Source organism: Symphalangus syndactylus, chromosome 19 (genome assembly GCF_028878055.3).
Source record: "Symphalangus syndactylus isolate Jambi chromosome 19, NHGRI_mSymSyn1-v2.1_pri, whole genome shotgun sequence".
NCBI classification, from domain to species: Eukaryota; Metazoa; Chordata; class Mammalia; order Primates; family Hylobatidae; genus Symphalangus; species Symphalangus syndactylus.
In genome coordinates, this window is record NC_072434.2 from 62605168 (window position 1) to 62624088 (window position 18921).

Consider the following 18921-nt stretch of genomic DNA (forward strand, 5'->3'; position numbering starts at 1 on the left):
ATAAAGAAACAGGCTCAGAGAGATTAAGAGGTTTGCCAAAGATTTCATAACTAAGCAGCAGAGTGGGAATTCAGTTAGGTCTCCTGATTCCAAAGCCGACGTCCCTTGCAACCATTACACATGTTGCCACCAATTAGGATAGCTGGGGTTGATGCAGGAAAGAAAGACTGATTCAAGCGCCGAAGTCCTGTATGAATGAGGGTAAATAAGGAAAGGTAGATGATAGTATGAACCTCAAACAACAAAAAAAGTTTTACCCAGGAGTAAAAAAGGAGTAATCTGAAAGGGACAATGATGTTGTAGGAAAATGGTGACCTCTGTGTCCTAGGGTTTACAGGAATGAGAGGAGGCGAATGGCTTCCTCCTTTGGGCAGCCTGTTGAACTCACCCTGGCAGATTTAGATGCTTCCTTTTCCAAACTCCCAATGTCTCTGCCGATATATCCGCTGAAGCTATTATATTCGTATATTGCAGTTGATTGTTTATCCTAATAATAAATCAGAGGTCCTTGAGAAAAGGATAATGATAATAACACTAACAGAAATAGTGGTAGTAGCTAGAAAATGTGGTAGAAGTAGTAATCAAAGTTGCAGTAAAAGCACTATCACCACTCCATAAGTGTTAGTTGTGTGCTGGTTATCATTCTCATGGCCATACATGAATTATCTCATTCAAATCTTACAACAATTTTATGAAATAGTCCTATCACCATTCAAGCTCACACAGCTAGCAAGCACTGGAATCAGAATTTGAATTCAGTCTGTCTGATTCCATATCTTGTATTTTTAACCATATACTTCCCCTTCATTTCCTTCAAGTACTATCATGTTTTGGGGGCATAATGGAAGGGTTGGTTTTCTTTTTCTTTTCTTTCTTTCTTTTTTTTTGGTATTGCCAGAATCTAGCATAATACATGGAAAATAAAAGTTACTTAATAACTTTCTAGTGAAAAATGAGCAAACAAGGAAACACAGGAAGTAGCATCCTTGAAAGTCAGAGTCAAGTTTATGCAAAGGCAGAGGAAGAAAAAAATGCTCTGAAAGAGAATGGGTATTTATTTATGTGTATTTACACTGGAGCCAACGTTCCACACAGGCTTCATGGAGAAACTAACAGTGATAGAAAAATCCAGTAGGGAGCACAGAAGAGTTTAAAACTGATCAACTGTAAAGAATGGCTGGGCCAGAGACACAGGCAGATTGTCTGTCCTCACAATTCATAAGGGTTGAATGTGGTTTCCAAATTCAGTTCTCCCTCTAGGACATAGACGCAGTTTACGGAGGTCTAGGAACTAAGCCTGGCATATGATTTCATTTAATCCTCACCGCAGCACTGCTGATAACAGGAATAGTTATCACCTATTAAGCCCTCAGTACAGTGCTCTTTCAAGTACAGTAGAGCAGTTGTGGTTGGTAACTCTGTGGAGTAAAAATACTTTTTTCTTTTTAAGAATGAACAGAAAATAAACCTTTAGGAAAGAAGGTTTTAAAAACTAAAATCTCTGCAGATGCAGAGTTCCACACTAATTCCTTCTCACTGTCCCTTAATCCCCCCTTTCTTCACCCACAGTGTTGAACTACAGGTAGCAGAAATGTATAGGATTTCATGGGAAGTCAATTAATATTATATGTAGACAAAAGGACAAAATCAACCTCAAGATTCTTAACTGAGGTCTCCTAAAAATGTACTTTTCAGAAGGAAAGAGCTATTGCAACTTATAATATGGATTTTTATTGTCAGAGATAAGTTTCTGTTTTTGGACTCAGAGGCATAACTTCATTTTAACTTAATAGTGGGTCTAATATATATAAAATGATCTAAATCTGTGCTAATATGGTAGCCACTAGCCATATATGGTTACTTAAATGTTTTTTATTCAATTAATTTATTTATTTTTATTTATTTTTTTGAGACAGAGTCTTACTCCATCACAGGCTGGAGTGCGGTGGCACAATCTTGGCTCACTGCAACTTCCACCGCCTGGGTTCAAGTGATTCTCCTGCCTCAGCCTCCCAACTGGTTGGGATTACAGGCATGTGCCACCATGCCAGATAATTTTTGTATTTTTGTAGAGGCAAGATTTCATCATGGTGGCCAGGCTGGTCTCGAACTCCTGACCTCAAGTGATCCTCCTATTTCGGCTTAAATTTAAACTAATATGAAAAATTAAGTTTCTTAATTGCAACAGCTACATTTCAAGTGCTAAAGGCATATGCGGTTTAATAACTACCATACTGGGCAGTGAAGATACAGAACATTTCCATTATTGTAAAGAGTTCTTCTGCTGGGTAACACTGGTCTAAGTGAATTATCACTAAATATATGAATTAACTTTGGAAATGGTATACAGTCTTCTATACGGACAGTTTCCCTGTGAACTATAACTACTTTATTGAAGAGACTTGCAAGTATGAAAAACTATACACGAGAGAGGAGGGTGGGAGACAAAGAAGTAGAAATATATGCCAAACTCCTAACCCAATATACTATAACAGGGTTTCATAGATCGAGATATGGAAACAAAAATTAGGGCAAGATGATAGAGTATTAAGAAGCCATGTGGCTAGGTAAGAACAGATCTTGGTAGCAATCATAAGGAGGATGCTTTTTGGCCTTTGGGCATCCTCCTTATGATTGTCAGTGTAGAAACTGACAGGGAGTTCATTCATATCAAGTGAACAATAAATAAGCAAAAGCAACCCAAAACCTTAAGCGGCTTTCCAAACACTCTTAGGAGAAAGAATCTGTAACATGACCTACCAGGCTTGGCATCATGTGCTCCTTGCCGACCCTTCTCTGGTCTCATCACATACCTCATGCTTTTCCTTCCTATATTGTGCTCAGTATGCTTTAGCATTCCTTTAGTTTCTTGAACACAACACATATTATTTTCTCTGCTTGAAATGCTCTTCTTGCCACCAGTTCACTTAGATCCTAGAGATCTCATTAGCTGTCCCCATCTCAATGTCTAGTTCAAATTCAATTTTTACAAGTTCTTCTTTAGAGTACTTAGCTCAGTATATAATAATGCATTGATGTGTCAGCATATAATTATACATTTGTGTGTGTGCTTACTGACTAATCTCTATTACCTCTATCACATTGGGAGTAATGTGAGAACCACAACAACTGTGATCATGTCGTCTTATTCACTACTGTATACCCAGCACCTAGCACACCCTCATAAATATCTTCTGAATGAATGGACAAATGAATGACTTGAGATAGAGGATGGAGTTTCATCAACTATGATTGCTATGCTATTCTATATGAAGGTAAAAGAATGAGAACACTGGGCTGTGTGATCTTTTAAGATTCCTTTGGGTTCTTATGTTCTATGGACTAGAAGACCAGGATGCTAACGGTATTCCTCACTCAATAACATGTTGTATGTAACAAAAAGTCAACTCTGAAATTATGCTCAAGAGGCCCTGCTAAACTTTATTTCTTGTATTAAACTACTAATGTAAATTCAGGAAGTTCAGCCTGGTGTGGTTACTAAATCAGAAAGACCTAAGCTTGGGTACAGGCTCTGGCACTTACTGGTTAGGTGAATTCTGACAAATTATTTTATTTTCTGAGTCTCAGTTTCTTCCTCACGCATAAAATAAAATCAACCACTCTCAGTATTTGGAAGGCTTAAAACAACACTAAGAAATTGGCAGATGGTGTTTAAAATAAATATTAATTTTCTTCCCCTAACAGTACAGTGGAATATAGTAATATATAAACTTTTTTCCATAAGTTTTAACATGCAGTAATTACCTTTTAATTTCTAAATGTCTATAAAGAAACAAGTGCTAAAGGGCATTACTTATACCCTAATAGGTTTAGCATGTTAACCAACAATTAATAGAGGCTTAATACATTTGTCTTTTTAATTGACTTTTGGTTGAGTGATGTAATTATTTATAAGATGGGGTCTAATACCTGCTATGACTACTTGAGAGAGGTAGTAAAAACACTAAAAACAGTGATGCATATGAAAATTGTCTGACAAAATAAAATACAGTGTACAATATAAAGTATGTCATCATTATCATCATCATTTTGAAATGTTTCATACCTAGTTTAATAATATTTCTGTATTTTACACCTAAGCACCTTGTAAAAATATATAAGAAAAGACTGTTACTGTATTATATTTATTCTATAAATAAACTTAAGACATGTAAGCTAAATGACTCACCCATGGGAATCACAATAAATCAGAGGAGGAATCGATCTGTATTTCTTATTTATCTCTATCTAGTGTTAAAGATACTTTGACTATAAAGCAATAGATGCTAAATTTCAAAGTGTAAAAGTATTCCCAATGAACATAACCTTTAATCCAGGCAAATCTTGCTTTAAGCAAACTCGATATTTACACAAAAGATAAAATAAGGGGTGAGTATTTGCTTTATAAAGGAATTCATCATAGGATTATAATGAGTTACCCATGTGCATTTAAAATAAGTTTGATTTACATACAGTTCCTCAGGTAAATATCCTCTACTTAAAACTGAAATAAAAGTAAAATATATCAATTGCACAATCAATTAATAAATCATATTTATCTCTATTTAAAAGCAAGTATCGCATTAAGTGATTGGAAAAAGAAAGGAAAAATTTCTGGAACCACTTACAGAGTACATAAAGGGAGGCCGAATTAATAAGAAGCAACTCCATTTTTATGCTTACATATATTTTTAATGTAGTCATATATTAGTTTTATTTTTAACATTTTAATATTTGTAGTTTTAAAAAGTCAACAGAATAAGTAAAAGAGAATTTCAAAACTTAGGTTACTTTTACTGACAAATTAGATACTAATTTCTCTGCTTTAGCTGGATTGAGGCTCTTGTCTTTCTTGTGTGTAGCTCTCTAGTTATCTTAGTCAATATTTCATTTCTCTGTGCTACATATTTTTGATTAAAAGAAACCTATCATACATTAATGATTGGACTTTAAATATAGTAATATGTTTGTCAAAGAAATAATTACTAGATGGTATTTAAAACAATTCATACATTGTTGTGTTATTTTATTAAAATGATCGCATTTTTATAATTATGACACTCTGGAAGGCTTTTCAGTATCTGTCTTCAAAAATAAGACTGCAGCCTGGAGTGGTGGCCCACGCCCATAATCCCAGCACTTTGGAAGGAGAAGGCGGGTGGATCACTAGAGGTCAGGAGTTCAAGACCAGCCTAGGTAACAGGGTGAAACCTTGTATCTACTGAAAAAACAAAAAAGTGGCCGGGCGTGGTGGTGCATGCCTCTAGTCCCAGCTTCTTAGGAGGCTGAGGCACGAGAATCACTTGAACCTGGGAAGCGGAAGTTGCAGTGCACCAAGATCATGCCACTGCACTCCAGTCTGGAGTGAGTCACCTGGCTTTTTCATCCTCTAAATATAAAAGTAACATGTCCACTGAAATAAAGTTTGGTAGATACTAATATGTACCTCTACCTCACCCGCTCCCAGTAAAATACAAAACTAACCTGCAATCCCATCATCCAACGATGACCAATTTTAGTGTTTATTTCTGGTGGTGGTTTGTCTTAGATCTTCTGTGAGCTAGTCTCTGAACCGAACCTTTCTGAGCCTCAAGTTCTCATCTATGAAAATCAAGTGACTGGACTGGACAGCACCTAAGGTTCATTCTAGCTCTAGTACTTGCTTTTTCTGCCAATTATCAATTGTATTTAACCAGTATTCAGCTGGTGCCTTCATGAATGCTTTCCACCACTAGCCAGCAGTAGAACTTGATAATCTTGAACAGAGAGCCTATGATTTGAGTGTAACGCATTGTGATGTACATTGTAAGAGATTCAAAGTACAAGACAAAGTCTCCAACCACGGCAAGTTCTTGGTCCATTAATGGGAATAAAACATGCATTTTATAATTATATAACAAATAATAATATGATAAATACCATAATCATGTAAAAATAAAACTTAAAGGAAAAAATAGGAGATATAGAGAATGCTGATAGGAATTTGAGGGGAAACACCAATGATTCCTTAAAGGAGGTTATAGCAGATACTATTACTGCTTCCTCAATAGCTCTGAAACTGCCTCCTTCCAGATTTCTGGTTCGATGAGTAAACTAAACTGCTATTTGTTTAAACCATTATTTGTAGAATATTCTGTTACTTTTTCCTGAAAGCATGCCATACAACAGTGGTCTTTACCATTTTTGAATATGTATTGCCTGAAATAGTTATGAAAATACTCTCCTCTTGTAATTTTGGGAAGACATCTAATATTTTTCAACAAAAATTTAAACATTTGCAAGGATTTAATTTTATATCAATTATAATTGATTATAAATTATTAATATGTTGATAAACTAAAACCATTATGATACTCTTTGAAATATATACATTGGGACATAAATATTACTGTGATTTGATATCCTCCACTGTTTATTTAAGACAAAAACCAAACCAGGATGCACATTTGTTTAAAAGTTGAAAATTTTACATAGCTTATTTTTCTTCTTAAACTCCTGTTTAATATATATTTAATATATAATAATATATTGGGTAACAGCAAACATAAAAAATAAAACAACAGTAAACACAAAAATAAAATTTTATTAGAAAGGCATCATTAATGAGCTTTCCCCCAAAATTAGTTCATTGATGAGTACGTCTTTTAGTGCCAATTCTATTACCATCTTTTAATTTTATAGAGTGCTCAGAAATCTTGTTCATACAAATTGGTAAATGGAAATAAAAGGAACTTGGTTAGAGCAGTCACTTGATTATTTAAACATTTTCAGAATTTTATGCCCAAAGTCACTTCTAGGTTAAGAAATATTTTTAATAATCTACCAGTTGCCGGAAAAAAAAGAATTAGAGGCCGGGTGCAGTGGCTCACGTCTGTAATCTCAGCACTCTGGGAGGCTGAGGCGGGCAAATCACCTGCAGTCAGGAGTTTGAGACCAGCCTGGCTAACATGGTGAAACCCTGTCTCTACTAAAAAAATACAAAAAAAATTATCTGGGCCTGGTGGCGCATACGTGTAGTCGCAGTTACTCTGGAGGCTGAGGCAGGAGAATTGTTTGAACTGGGAGGCGGAAGTTGCAGTGAGCTGAGATCACGCCACTGCACTCCAGCCTGGGTGACAGAGTGAGAATCCATGTCAAAAGAAAAAATAAAATAAATAAAATAAAATAAACATAAAATAAAATTAGAAACTATATATCTAAATTGCAAAATGCTTTGTGATTTATTCATTAAATTCAGTCCCTCCACATCAATACCAGCACAATATTTGAAATATCTCTGTTTAGAGCAGAAAGATTTTATACTGTGCATCAAAGATTAGGATTGGCAGGGGTGTCTTTTTTCCCTAAGGAAGAAGAAAGGCACTGGGAAAAGTAAGAACCAGCAAAATAACCAGGGCTGATAATTTTCAGGAAAGACATTTATAAATGGAAGCAAGGGATTTGAAAATTGACTCCCTTAAAACTACTGCTGAATCTGCTAGAAATTATTTGTATATCCTGAGGGTGTGAACACCTTAGTTTTTCTACTATGAGATGCTGAGTTTGATAATAAGAGTCAGTTTCATGTATCTAACTCAGGGAGCAGGAGGAATGGAAGAAGGGTAACAGGCAGTATAGAACCACTTATTCCAGCTAGGAAGTTGGGGAAGCATATGACTAAAACTCTCTGCCCAGAGTGGATACTGGCCATATACCTTCTTCTGTTAAAGGACCTGATGGGAAAATTTCAGATATTGGGTTTTTCTCCTAGAGCAATAAAAGAGACAAGCTGAAGTAAAATGGAGTCAGTTTTAAAGCAGATAGGCAGGCCAGTCCCTAGAAAGGCATCAACCTATGCAACTTAACTGGAAGTGTGTGTGTGTGTGTGTGTGTGTGTTTGTGTCTATACAACGTTGCCTGTATACTTATTTGTGTAAAAGAAAATTCCCATGATGTGGTGTCCTGTGGCTTCTCCTTGTCAAGAGTGGGGACTGTAAGGGACCTCCCCCACATTGGCTCTACATAGGTAAGGGAGGGGCCTGAAGAAAGGGATGAAAATACAGACTTACTAAATGAGCCTATAAAACATTATCAAGGCCAAGCATGGTGGCTGACGGTTGTAATCCCAACACTGTAGGAGGTGGAAGTGGAGTTGGCAGGATTGCTTGAATCCAGGAGTTCAAGACTAGCCTGGGTAACACAGTGAGACCACATGTCTACAAAAAAAAGAAAAATTAGCCAGGCATGGTGGCCCATGCTTATAGTCCCAGCTACGTGTGGAGCTGAGGCCGGGGATCACTTGAGCCTGGGAGGTCGAGGCTGCAGTGAGCCATGATAGTGATTGCACCATTGCACTCCAGCCTGGGCAACAGAGCAAGACCCTGTCTAAAAAAATAAATAAATAAAATATAATCTAAATTGAATTAAAGTCTTATAATTAGGGAATGGCGTTGGGGAAACCACGTTTGGAACCCCTAAACGGAAACAGGCAGTGGCATGGAAGCTAGATTTAACAAGCAAAATGACTAGATCTTCCTGAATACCTCTCAGTAGGATTTCTCTGACAAAAGAGCATAAGCCTGCTGACAAAGATTTCCTAAAGACCTATACCTACCTGCTGGAGGCCATGGCTTTGAAATGCCTCAAGGCAGAAGCCATTAAACTAAGGAGACTAAGAGTAGAGGAAGAACATGGAGGCCAGCAGATTTGCTGGCGTGAAACTGTAACAACAAACACAACAGAAACCACTATATTTTTGATGAAATGCTAGTGCTGAAATAAACAACTTGGTCAACAAGAGTCTGTGACTGTTTAGTTCCTTAGGCAGATGACAAACCCCTTACTTTCACCAACAAGAAATGGGCTGATAAAACTGTGCAGTACCCCGTAAGGCATCTGCTGCAATGAATGTATCAGCTGAGTTCTTCGAAGGAAGAATAACAAGTTAGGTTCTCCAAGAGAGGAGAGAGAGAATTGCTTGCCAAACTGGACATATGCGTTGCGGCATGCTGAGTATTAAGTATCTCATTTCTTGAATGCAAACTTCTGTTGAAATAGCCTACATTAGGCCAGGTGTGGTGGCTCACACCTGTAATCCCAGCACTTTGGGAGGCCAAGGCGGGCAGAAGGCCTGAGGTCAGGAGTTCGAGACCAGCTTAGCCAACATGAGGAAACCCCGTCTCTACTAAAAATACAAAAATTAGCCGGGTGTGGTGGCACGCGCCTGTAGTCCCAGCTACTCGAGAGGCTGATGCAGAAGAATCACTTGAACCCGGGAGGCAGAGGTTGCAGTGAGCCGAGATCATGCCATTGCACTCCAGCCTGGGCGACAAGAGGTAGACTTTGTCTCAAAGAAAAAAAAAAAAGAAATAGCCTACCTTCTCAACAATTCTATAGTCTATGCATCATGCACTTTGAATGTATAGGCCACTATAAGATTATGATATCATTTTCCTATATCTGAACAATAATCTCTATTTTATATTTGTTAAGTAGTGATTTTAAAAAATAGAAACTAATGGATCCTAATGATTGCTTGCCACAAAAAATTTATTCAATAATTAATTCATGTCTTCCCATATTTTATGGCCTTTTTAAAAGTTCAATCAAATTTGCAGGAGCTATATGGTATTGATCTAAAATACACAACAAGTTAAGCTTTTCCAACAAAGATGTATTTACAGAAAAGAATTAACCACTGGAAATTCAAGCAATAATTTACCAAAGTCAAGGCTACAACTACTTAGTTTTAAAAAATTATCTAGAAAGTAGTCTCTTCCTTTTGTTGCAAAATGGAAATACATTCTGGTTGTTTCATGGCTCTTTATATTATTACCAAATGCTTGGCAGTAGCAGAAAGTAGAGAAGTAATGAAGAAAACCAGTCTTTTTTTTTTTGAGAGATTGGAGTCTCACCCTGTTGCCCAGGCTGGAATGCAGTGGAGCGATCTCGGCTCACTGCAACCTCCGCCTCCCAGGTTCTAGTGAGTCTCCTGTCTCAGCTTCCCAAGTAGCTGGGACTACAGGCATGCACCACCACGACCAGCTAATTTTTGTATTTTTAGTAGAAACCGGGTTTCACGATATGTTGGCCAGGCTGGTCTTCAACTCCTGACCTCAGATGATCTGCCCGCCTTGGCCTCCCAAAGTGCTGGGATTACAGCTGTGAGCCACCATGCCTGCGCCCCCCCCCCCCAAAAAAAAACAGTCTTGTACTCCTTTTTTTTTTTCCTTCTGTGATGGAGTCTCGCTCTACTGCCCAGGCTGGAGTGCAGCGGCATGATCTCAACTCACTGCAACCTCCGCCTCCTGGGTTTAAGCGATTCTCCTGCCTCAGCCTCCTGAGTAGCTGGGATTATAGGCATGTGTCACCATGCCTGGGTAATTTTTGTATTTTTAGTAGAGGTGGGTTTCGCCATGTTGGCCAGTCTGGTCTCAAACTCCTGACCTCAGGTGATCTGCCCACCCTGGCCTCCCAAAGTGCTGGGATTATGGGCATGAGCCACCATGCCTGGCTTATTAGTCTTCATTTTAGTACTTTAGAAGGGTTGGGATAGAGAATAAGGATGGAGGAGTAGGAAAGCTTAATGCTACTCAATGTAATGAAAATTAAAATTTTTTAAGATAATACATAAATTTCAATAATGCATGAATTTCAAATACTATCACAAATAACAGAATAACTATATTTAAAAATTCCCATTGAAATTTTGTCATGGTTTTCTTTTAAATCGTTCTTACATTATTACCAATGGTAAATTATACTTAACTCTTTTTAAAAAGTACAAATTCAATCAGCTTTACTAGTAGTAGCTAATAATTTCCCAGAAGAGCTAAGTAGAATACTCTAATAAGGTTATATAAACACATTGAGTACTCACTCATGGTGATGAGAATCTGGAGAAAAATGAACCATTCTCTTGTTACCCACTGGGCCAGGAATGGGTACCTACAGGGAGATTTAAAAAGAAAAAATAAATTTCAGATTTGTTTATAAAATGACGAGGGATAATAGTGATATATCAATTTGAAGACATCACTCTAAAATGGAGAATCAAGATTTTCAAATCTCAGACAACATTGCGTGGATCAAAAGTATAATTTAATTCCTGGTAAGAATACTTTACTTGTTTTGGTCTAGTGTATTTCCTCTTCTAGATTTTTTTTTTTTTTTTTTTTTGAGACGGAGTCTCTTTCTGTCCCCCAGGCTGGAGTGCAGCAGCGCGATCTAGGCTCACTGCAACCTCTGCCTCCCGGGTTCACGCCATTCTCCTGCCTCAGCCTCCCCAGTAGCTGGGACTACAGGCACCCGCCACCATGCCCGGCTAATTTTTTTGTATTTTTAGTAGAGACGGGGTTTCACTGTGTTAGCCAGGATGGTCTCGATCTCCTGACCTCGTGATCTGCCCACCTCGGCCTCCCAAAGTGTCGGGATTACAGGTGTGAGCCACCGCACCCAACCTCTCTGCTAGATTTTTAAGACTATTTTAAAAGAATCTTGGCGGGGCACAGTGGCTTAAGCCTGTAATCCCAGCACTTTGGGAGGCTGAGGTCACCTGAGGTCAGGAGTTTGAGACCAGCCTGGCCGACATGGTGAAACCCCGTCTTTACTACAAATGCAAAAATTAGCCAGGCGTGGCGGCACATGCCTGTAATCCCAGCTACTCAGGAGGCTGAGGCAGCAGAATCGCTTGCACCCAGGAAGCAGAGGCTGCAGTGAACTGCGAGGTTGTCACTGCACTCCAGCCTGGGTGACAGAGCAAGACTCTGTCTCAAAATAATAATAAAAAAAGTTTTTTTTAAAAAGGACTCTTTATAATAGTGTAAATATTCTTTTTAAAAAAAACAGACTGGTGACTTATTATTAAAAAAAAAAAAAAGTTTAATTAGATCGGTGTTAAGCAGATATTTCCAAGGACCAATGTATTTGTAGCTAGATCCTAAATATAAAATAACATGTATTATAACACATACATTTAAATATATACAAAAACTTAGATCAAGGAAGTGGTGAGCAGCCCTTTTCACAGTTTCCCCAAAAAGATACGAGTCATCTTTGTATTTACATAGTACAAAATGCAATTTCATCTAAGAGAAAAATATTTTCACTGCCTTATTTCTAAATAAAATTCAAAATCTGAAGCAATCTACTCCTATTTTTTTTTTTAGAATTTCACAACTTTCTTATCATATAGATGGTTCTCAAAGGGAGCATAGCACTGCACAAGAATGAATCTATCAATCACAATTGACAAGGCATACATTTACAGTAAAAGGCTTTAAGTTATGTTCCATTTTAATAAAAAAAAAAAAACCTCTGTAATTATAGAAGTGCCATTTATAAAGAATGGGGGGAAAAGCATGAGACAGCAATAAAATTCCTCTTAAAAAAACCCTAACATTTTCAAAACCTTACCTCTTCTTGTATCACTTGGGTTACAAGAATGCCAGTATATACTCAGAAATTCCAAGAAATGCAAATACTGCAAATGTGCACAGGTGATGACATTAATAACCCTATGGTTTGAGTGCCACAGGTAAACATGTGGCTCAACTCCAGGACTGCATCCTGCATTCATCTCAAAATGAGGTTTTCATGCTATTCCAGTGGGTATCCCTGGAATACAGTAATCCATTTTCTACACTGTGGCTATGAGAAAAGCCGACTGTGCCTATGTCATGCTTTGTTAGAGGTTCATGATCACATTATCTCATGGTGGACCTGACACTTTTATTCAGTTTACAGTATGTTCTATGTACAGGCAACTTATTTCCTTTGCCAAGGCTGCTGACAACCTTTTCCACACTATATTAATCTTGTTTACTGACTTTATCTTGGTACAAATATCAGAAAACCAAACTTTTTATCTCAGCGAAAAAATAAACAGCATGTTGACAGAAGCAGAAGCTATTTTCAGGACTAAAATTGCTTGTTTACCTAAAGCTATACTTATGGAAAAATGTTTAAGTCTTGCTCTGGTCTGAAACACATAATCTGAAATTTAATAAATGAAGAAATTTCACATACACCCATGTGATAAATTGCCTGATGAAAACAAAGCAACTGAATACAATCAAACAGAATTTATAGCTAATTTATACCATAATACAAATGTAAGCTTTCAATCTGGTCAGAAATAATCATACTATGTATTTCTCAGAAATCATATATATGTATAAAAAAACTGTAAGCTCAATTCAATTGCAGCAAGTAACCCACAAAAGATTTACAGTTTCAAGTGTAGATATTTAAATAATTTTACATGTTTACCTAGCACATGCTCCTTTTAAGAAAACAGAGGTGACTATCCTTTATTGTTATTTTAACTTAATTTTTGTTTTAAAGATATGCAAAAATAGGCATAGTTTAGAAATTTACTTTTTTTAATGAAATAAAGCAACATATGATGATCTCTTCGGGGTCAATGTCAGTGGTCTGCCTCAGGAGTAAAATGTTCTTACAATGGGAACATTTTGCTACTGTGGCAACTAGACACACTTACCTAAAATTTGAGAATAATATCTTTAATACAGAATTCAACTTATGGAAAGCAGTGTTATACTGAAGTTTCAGTGAATTTTAAACTTTAAAACATGTTTAATCTGATTATTAGGAGACTACTTCGAAATATTATAAAACTTTAAAGAACATATTTAAGGAATTCTTTCTAAAAGTTTCTGTCTTATCATTAATTCAAGATAGAAAATAATCTTTATAAAAATTAAGCAGTTTTAAACGTCAGATCAAAGTATAAATTTCTAGCATACAATTAAGTATGGTGACTGTTTTCTTCTCCAAAACACATGCTTTCTAGTGATTTCGGAACTGTATTAGAAATCACAAATTTTAAGAAATTGTTTCACTTTAAATGTCTAATAAAATATTCACATAGTAAAGTTTATTAGTAAGAAAAATACATTTTATTCCGTAAGATTAGACAGGAAACAGGTATTCCGTTCTTCATGAGAAACAGTATGTCCACAATCCAATTCTTATAATTGACAAAACCCTGGAGACAATCATTTATGTAATTAGCCAATATTTAGTGTTGATAACCTTAGATATCACATTACACGCCCTGAATTCTTATGATTCATTTGTTAAATATTACTACATAAATAATGACTACAATCCGAAATAAAGCAGATATATTTCTTTTCATTAGACGCTTATCACACAAAGTCTTAAGAAGTAAACTGAAAGTTAGAAAGGAATTGATAGTTTCTAGATAACATAACTTTTGTGTCCTAATTCTAAAAGATCACATGGGTCTTAGATTTTGCTGTTGTTTAAATATTACCAATCTCAGGAAATAAGAATGTAGTAGCAAGCGATGAAAATTTAACAACAGTTGTACAAGTACCACTATCGATTCGGGAGGTCAATATGTACCAATATATTGGAAATTCTGCTAAATGATAAATTATCAATGACAAAATTTCCATTCTCTCAAAGTTATTAGACATATTAAAAGCAATTTCTTATTCTTTTTGTCCCTGATGTATTGACACCAATTTTATGATTTTGCTTAAAAGATAAAAAGTTGGTTTTATATCTCATTTTCATTTAATTGTGTCATTATCAAACCCAATGCATGCCATACTATTCTTCCACAATTACATAACTGAACAAATAACTCTCCAAATCAGGTAAACTTATCTGAGACACAAGAGTCTTGTAAGATTAATACAGAGGCCATTCAATATGGATGATATCTTACTTATATTCTCAATGATTAAGATTCCTTCTGTAAATTAATGAAGTTTCACATCCACACGTAAGAACAAGAAACTATCATCCTTTCTTCTCTCTCCCTCTAGTATAGCCAGTCCCCTTAAACTTTGCTCTGTTTTTCAACTATATTTTATTTGCCTTCCAAATGCTACTCTGCTTCAGTGCCCACACTGACAAACACTTATGTTGGCAAGCTGCCATTCAAAAGAAGGCCTTTCCATTTTGTGAGGACTGGTCAATCAAATCTGTCTGGCCTCCAGGCTGTCGGAAGGCACTGCCTCAGCCTCCGAGCCAGTTTGTCAAAACCCAGAGGTTTCTGGTTTCTCTTACGGCAATTATTAATTTGACTCAACTTCTTTGGAGAAAGAAACAAGACTTTTAAGTAAGGTAATATTCTAAATGTTTTACAATAATTCATTTTAATTAAGACATTAAAATAAATGTGTTGAATGTTTAACTTTTATCCCCATACAGAAGAATAAAGGAAGATTCTTCGAAAGCATTTCAAATGAGCGCAACTTTGTTTTATACTGGAGTTTTAAAAGTTCTGTTACAAGATAGTTGGAGGAATGAATAAAATATTTCATTGTGTCATCTATTCTTATAATATTACAGAACGGTCACAAATCACAAAAAGCACAATCTGTTTGGGGATGAGAAACATATTCACGAAAATAACATTAAAATTACTTTTAAAGCAACATACAAAAATGTAAAAATTACTTTAGAATTGCTTTTAAAGCAAATACAAAAAGTGATAATTCAAGGAGCATAAATTGGATATCATTTATAAGATTAAAAGGAAACAAAGTAGTTATCTGATTTAAGAGGAATAAAGAGGAATAAAAAGTCACCTCTAAGAAGGGAGTTGCATGCATTATCTCCCCCTGCTCCAATCCATCTTACCAACGTGCCAAATTCAACTTTCTAAATTGCCGCTTTTCACATGTCAACTTTCTCATTCCACAGCCAACTATGGCTCTACACTGAAAGTAAAATGAAAATTAATGAGATACGCATGCAAGGCTTTCCCTAAGCTGATCCTTACCTACTTGCCAATGTGATCTAGCACCTTATGCAGCCACCGAGAGCTTCTTATTCTAAATCCAGTACTGCTTACTTGGTACAATTCAACCAGTAACCTAATGTACATATAAAATTATGCTTAACCTTATTATATAGTAAGTGATATGTGTTCCCTTTCAGTTGGGTGATTTTAGTTATACTGTTTTACTGAACTAATGTTTTTGATGTCTTGATAAAGTCAAGTTATGGAACTCCTCTAATTCTAAGGGTTTTTTTGATTGTTGTTTTTTAAACATGAAAAATATTAGTAAATATAATTCAAGTAATAATTCACGTTTCACCTTTATCTGTCTAGATTTCTATTAAAGTAAAAATGTGTTTATATGGCAGGCCAGGAAAAATCCTCATCACTGGCTACAAGAAATGAAAAAATTGGTACATATGAAATATATGCCATAAAAACTAGAACATCTAATGTATTCCTGGTAATATGTCTAATGCTAGGGAGAAGTCACTACAAATCCCTACCTACCAGATGTTTTAGTTTCAGATAATGTCCTCCTAGAAAGAATATTCAGGAAGGAAGATGATCCATTCCTGAGGACAACTGAATTACTGGAGAGTTCAAAACTGTAGAAAATTACGAAGGTTATGGAATATAACTGGTTTTCCAATGGAGAAAATGCCTCGAAGTTTGGAATTTTATAAAATCTAATAATGGTACAAAAAGGCCTATCAGTTTCCTATCATTCATATCTTTAAAAATATCAATATTGACAAACAATCTTGCTCTTATTAGCAGAGCTCACACTGTATGACTTTTAGGAAAAGACTTTGAACTAGGACCTATATAGTATCGACTAAGCATAGCCTTCATGTTATCTAAATTATAGTACAGTGGGTGAAACTGATTATTTTTACCTGTTAGTCAAGGTTAAAATAAAAATTCTATATTGTTTGTTATGTTTTTACAATGCAATTTTAAATCTTTCTTGGAAGGGCTGAAGCATGAACAAACTGACAAAGAATGTGTAATAATGATCACAAAAGATATATCAAAAATTAATATAATTAGAAATATTTCTATTGTCAATAATAATATCCTTATTTTTATTTGTTTAAATTTATTTAAGTGTATTTACTTATTTGAGACAAGGTCTCGTTCTGTTGCCCAAGCGTGAGTACTCACAACTCATAGCTTAATGACAGCTCACTGCACCCTCAAACTCCTTGGGCTCAAGCAATTCCCCTGCCTCAGCTGCTGGAGCAGCTAGGACTACAGGTGTGTACCACCATGCCCAGTTACTTTTTAAAATTTTGTATAGAGCTGGGGTCCTGCTATGTTGCGTGCACTGGTCTTGAACTTCCAGCCTCAAGTAATCTTCCCACCTTAGCCTCCCCAAGTACTGGGATTACAGGCATGAGCTACAGTGTCCAGCCACTCCTGTTCTTTATAACCCGCTTTATGGCTTGCTTTTCATAACCAATGTGCCTAGAGTGAAGAAACATCATTATTCTCAAATAATAGTGAAGAAATTAACACTCACTGAGGTGAGGGCATATGTCCTAGACTATAGGAACTGAATTAAGCTAACTTTGAACCAAAATTGTCCAATTTACCACGCAGTACTTTTTTCCCCTACAGGGAGACTGGAAAAAAAAAAAAAAGACGATATATCAAAACAAATGTTTTCTGTATTTGAGGATTTGTCCCGGGAGATGATGGCCTGAATCTAGAATACACTCTAGGAAAATCTTCAGCCAAGGATACTCTAGACCTTGCCTGTAACTTCTGGGTAGCATGCGGGCTATTTTAAGTATATGCAATGCAGAGCATGGCAGCACTAAACAGGGTTACCAGCACATACTATAGAAGGACTAACAAGAATAACAAATGGCTCCCCTACTAATCATTACAGCAAAAGAAGGCTAACATTTACAAAGTGTACTGGAGGGGAGTAAACACTCCGTGATGAGAATATGTGGAATATGTGAAAGAACTTGGGGAAAATTAGGGAACTTAGGCTATCTTTCCTTTGAGAGCAGATATAAATCTAAATACGTGATTACATCTTTAAACCAGAAAGGTTTTGTTTAAAAAAAAAAATAGCCAAAGATAAACCACAGAAAAATACAAGGCTTGCCTTTCTATTGAGGATTAGCCTTCCTAGAGGAATCCGTACACATGTGTTGCAGGGAAGATGCTCACCTTACGGCTGCCAGCATTGCATTAAGTAGTGAATAAAGACATAGACTTCAGCTAGTTTCGAAGTGATCTTACCATATTTTTAAGTAAGAGCAGCAAATATATTTCTCTATGAAATGACAGAATGAAAATTATACTGTTTAGAAATATATACATACACATATAGTTGTATGTATTACATTAGCAATTATGCTTTTAACATAAAACTAAACAATGTAATTGTTTTAAATCTTCATTGTAAACAATTTTTTTCCTAGTTAAAGCCAGTCTGCACTGATAATTAAGAATTTAGAATTATTGGTCTATTATAATAATAATACTTCTAATTATTAAATACATAAATTCTCATTTCTGGTATACACTACTAATGAAAGATCTAAATGCTTTCACAGAAAAGATTAATCACTACATAATTCAAAAACAAATACAGCAGCAACTTTTTTCATACCACCTCATGGTAATACTATCTTTTTTAAGTAAAGAACTAAAAATTAACCAGCTCAGAATGATGCCCAATTGTGATAGTAAAGAGTTTCACTTTGCCGTCCAGTTTTAGTAACAAGCTGTGAGTGGCCTCTACTGGCTGACCAAAGGCTTCTTAAATCCCTCATTTATGAAGCTTGCAATATTATGAGCATCAAGAAAATAAGGATATGTCCACATATGTTTACGTAAAATCCACTGTGCCTAAAGATCTTCTTTTATGAATAAATGACAAAGTAATAAACAAAATGTATATAAGATGGTGTAAAAAACTTTTATCATTTCATCCCACTGCTATATACTTGGATTATATTGGCAATCTATATATCTTTTAAAATTTTAATTTATATAGCATGATAATCTAAATGTGGATTTTCTTACTCAATTCATATCAAAGTAATTCATGTCTGCATTTAAAAACAAATAGTTTTGGGGACTTGTTCAATACACACACACAGAACTTCTCAAAATTAAGTTTATATTTAGGCTTGGCA

General features: G+C 35.8%; 1 protein-coding gene across 8 annotated transcripts in view; it reads right to left on the reverse strand.

Annotated features, from left to right (window-relative positions):
• Positions 1-18921, reverse strand: part of GPATCH2 (G-patch domain containing 2) — a 194270-nt gene that overhangs the window by 70934 nt on the left and 104415 nt on the right. For 4 of the 8 annotated variants that reach the window (XM_063613930.1, XM_055233675.2, XM_063613931.1 and 1 more), the window contains exons 6-7: positions 10859-10926; positions 389-487 (exon numbers count right to left, since the gene is read on the reverse strand). In XM_063613930.1, the coding sequence (XP_063470000.1) occupies positions 389-487; positions 10859-10926 (167 nt within the window). The remainder of the gene's footprint in view (positions 1-388; positions 488-10858; positions 10927-18921) is intronic. The other 4 variants (XM_055233680.2, XM_055233678.2, XM_063613932.1 and 1 more) reach the window with 1 other exon arrangement.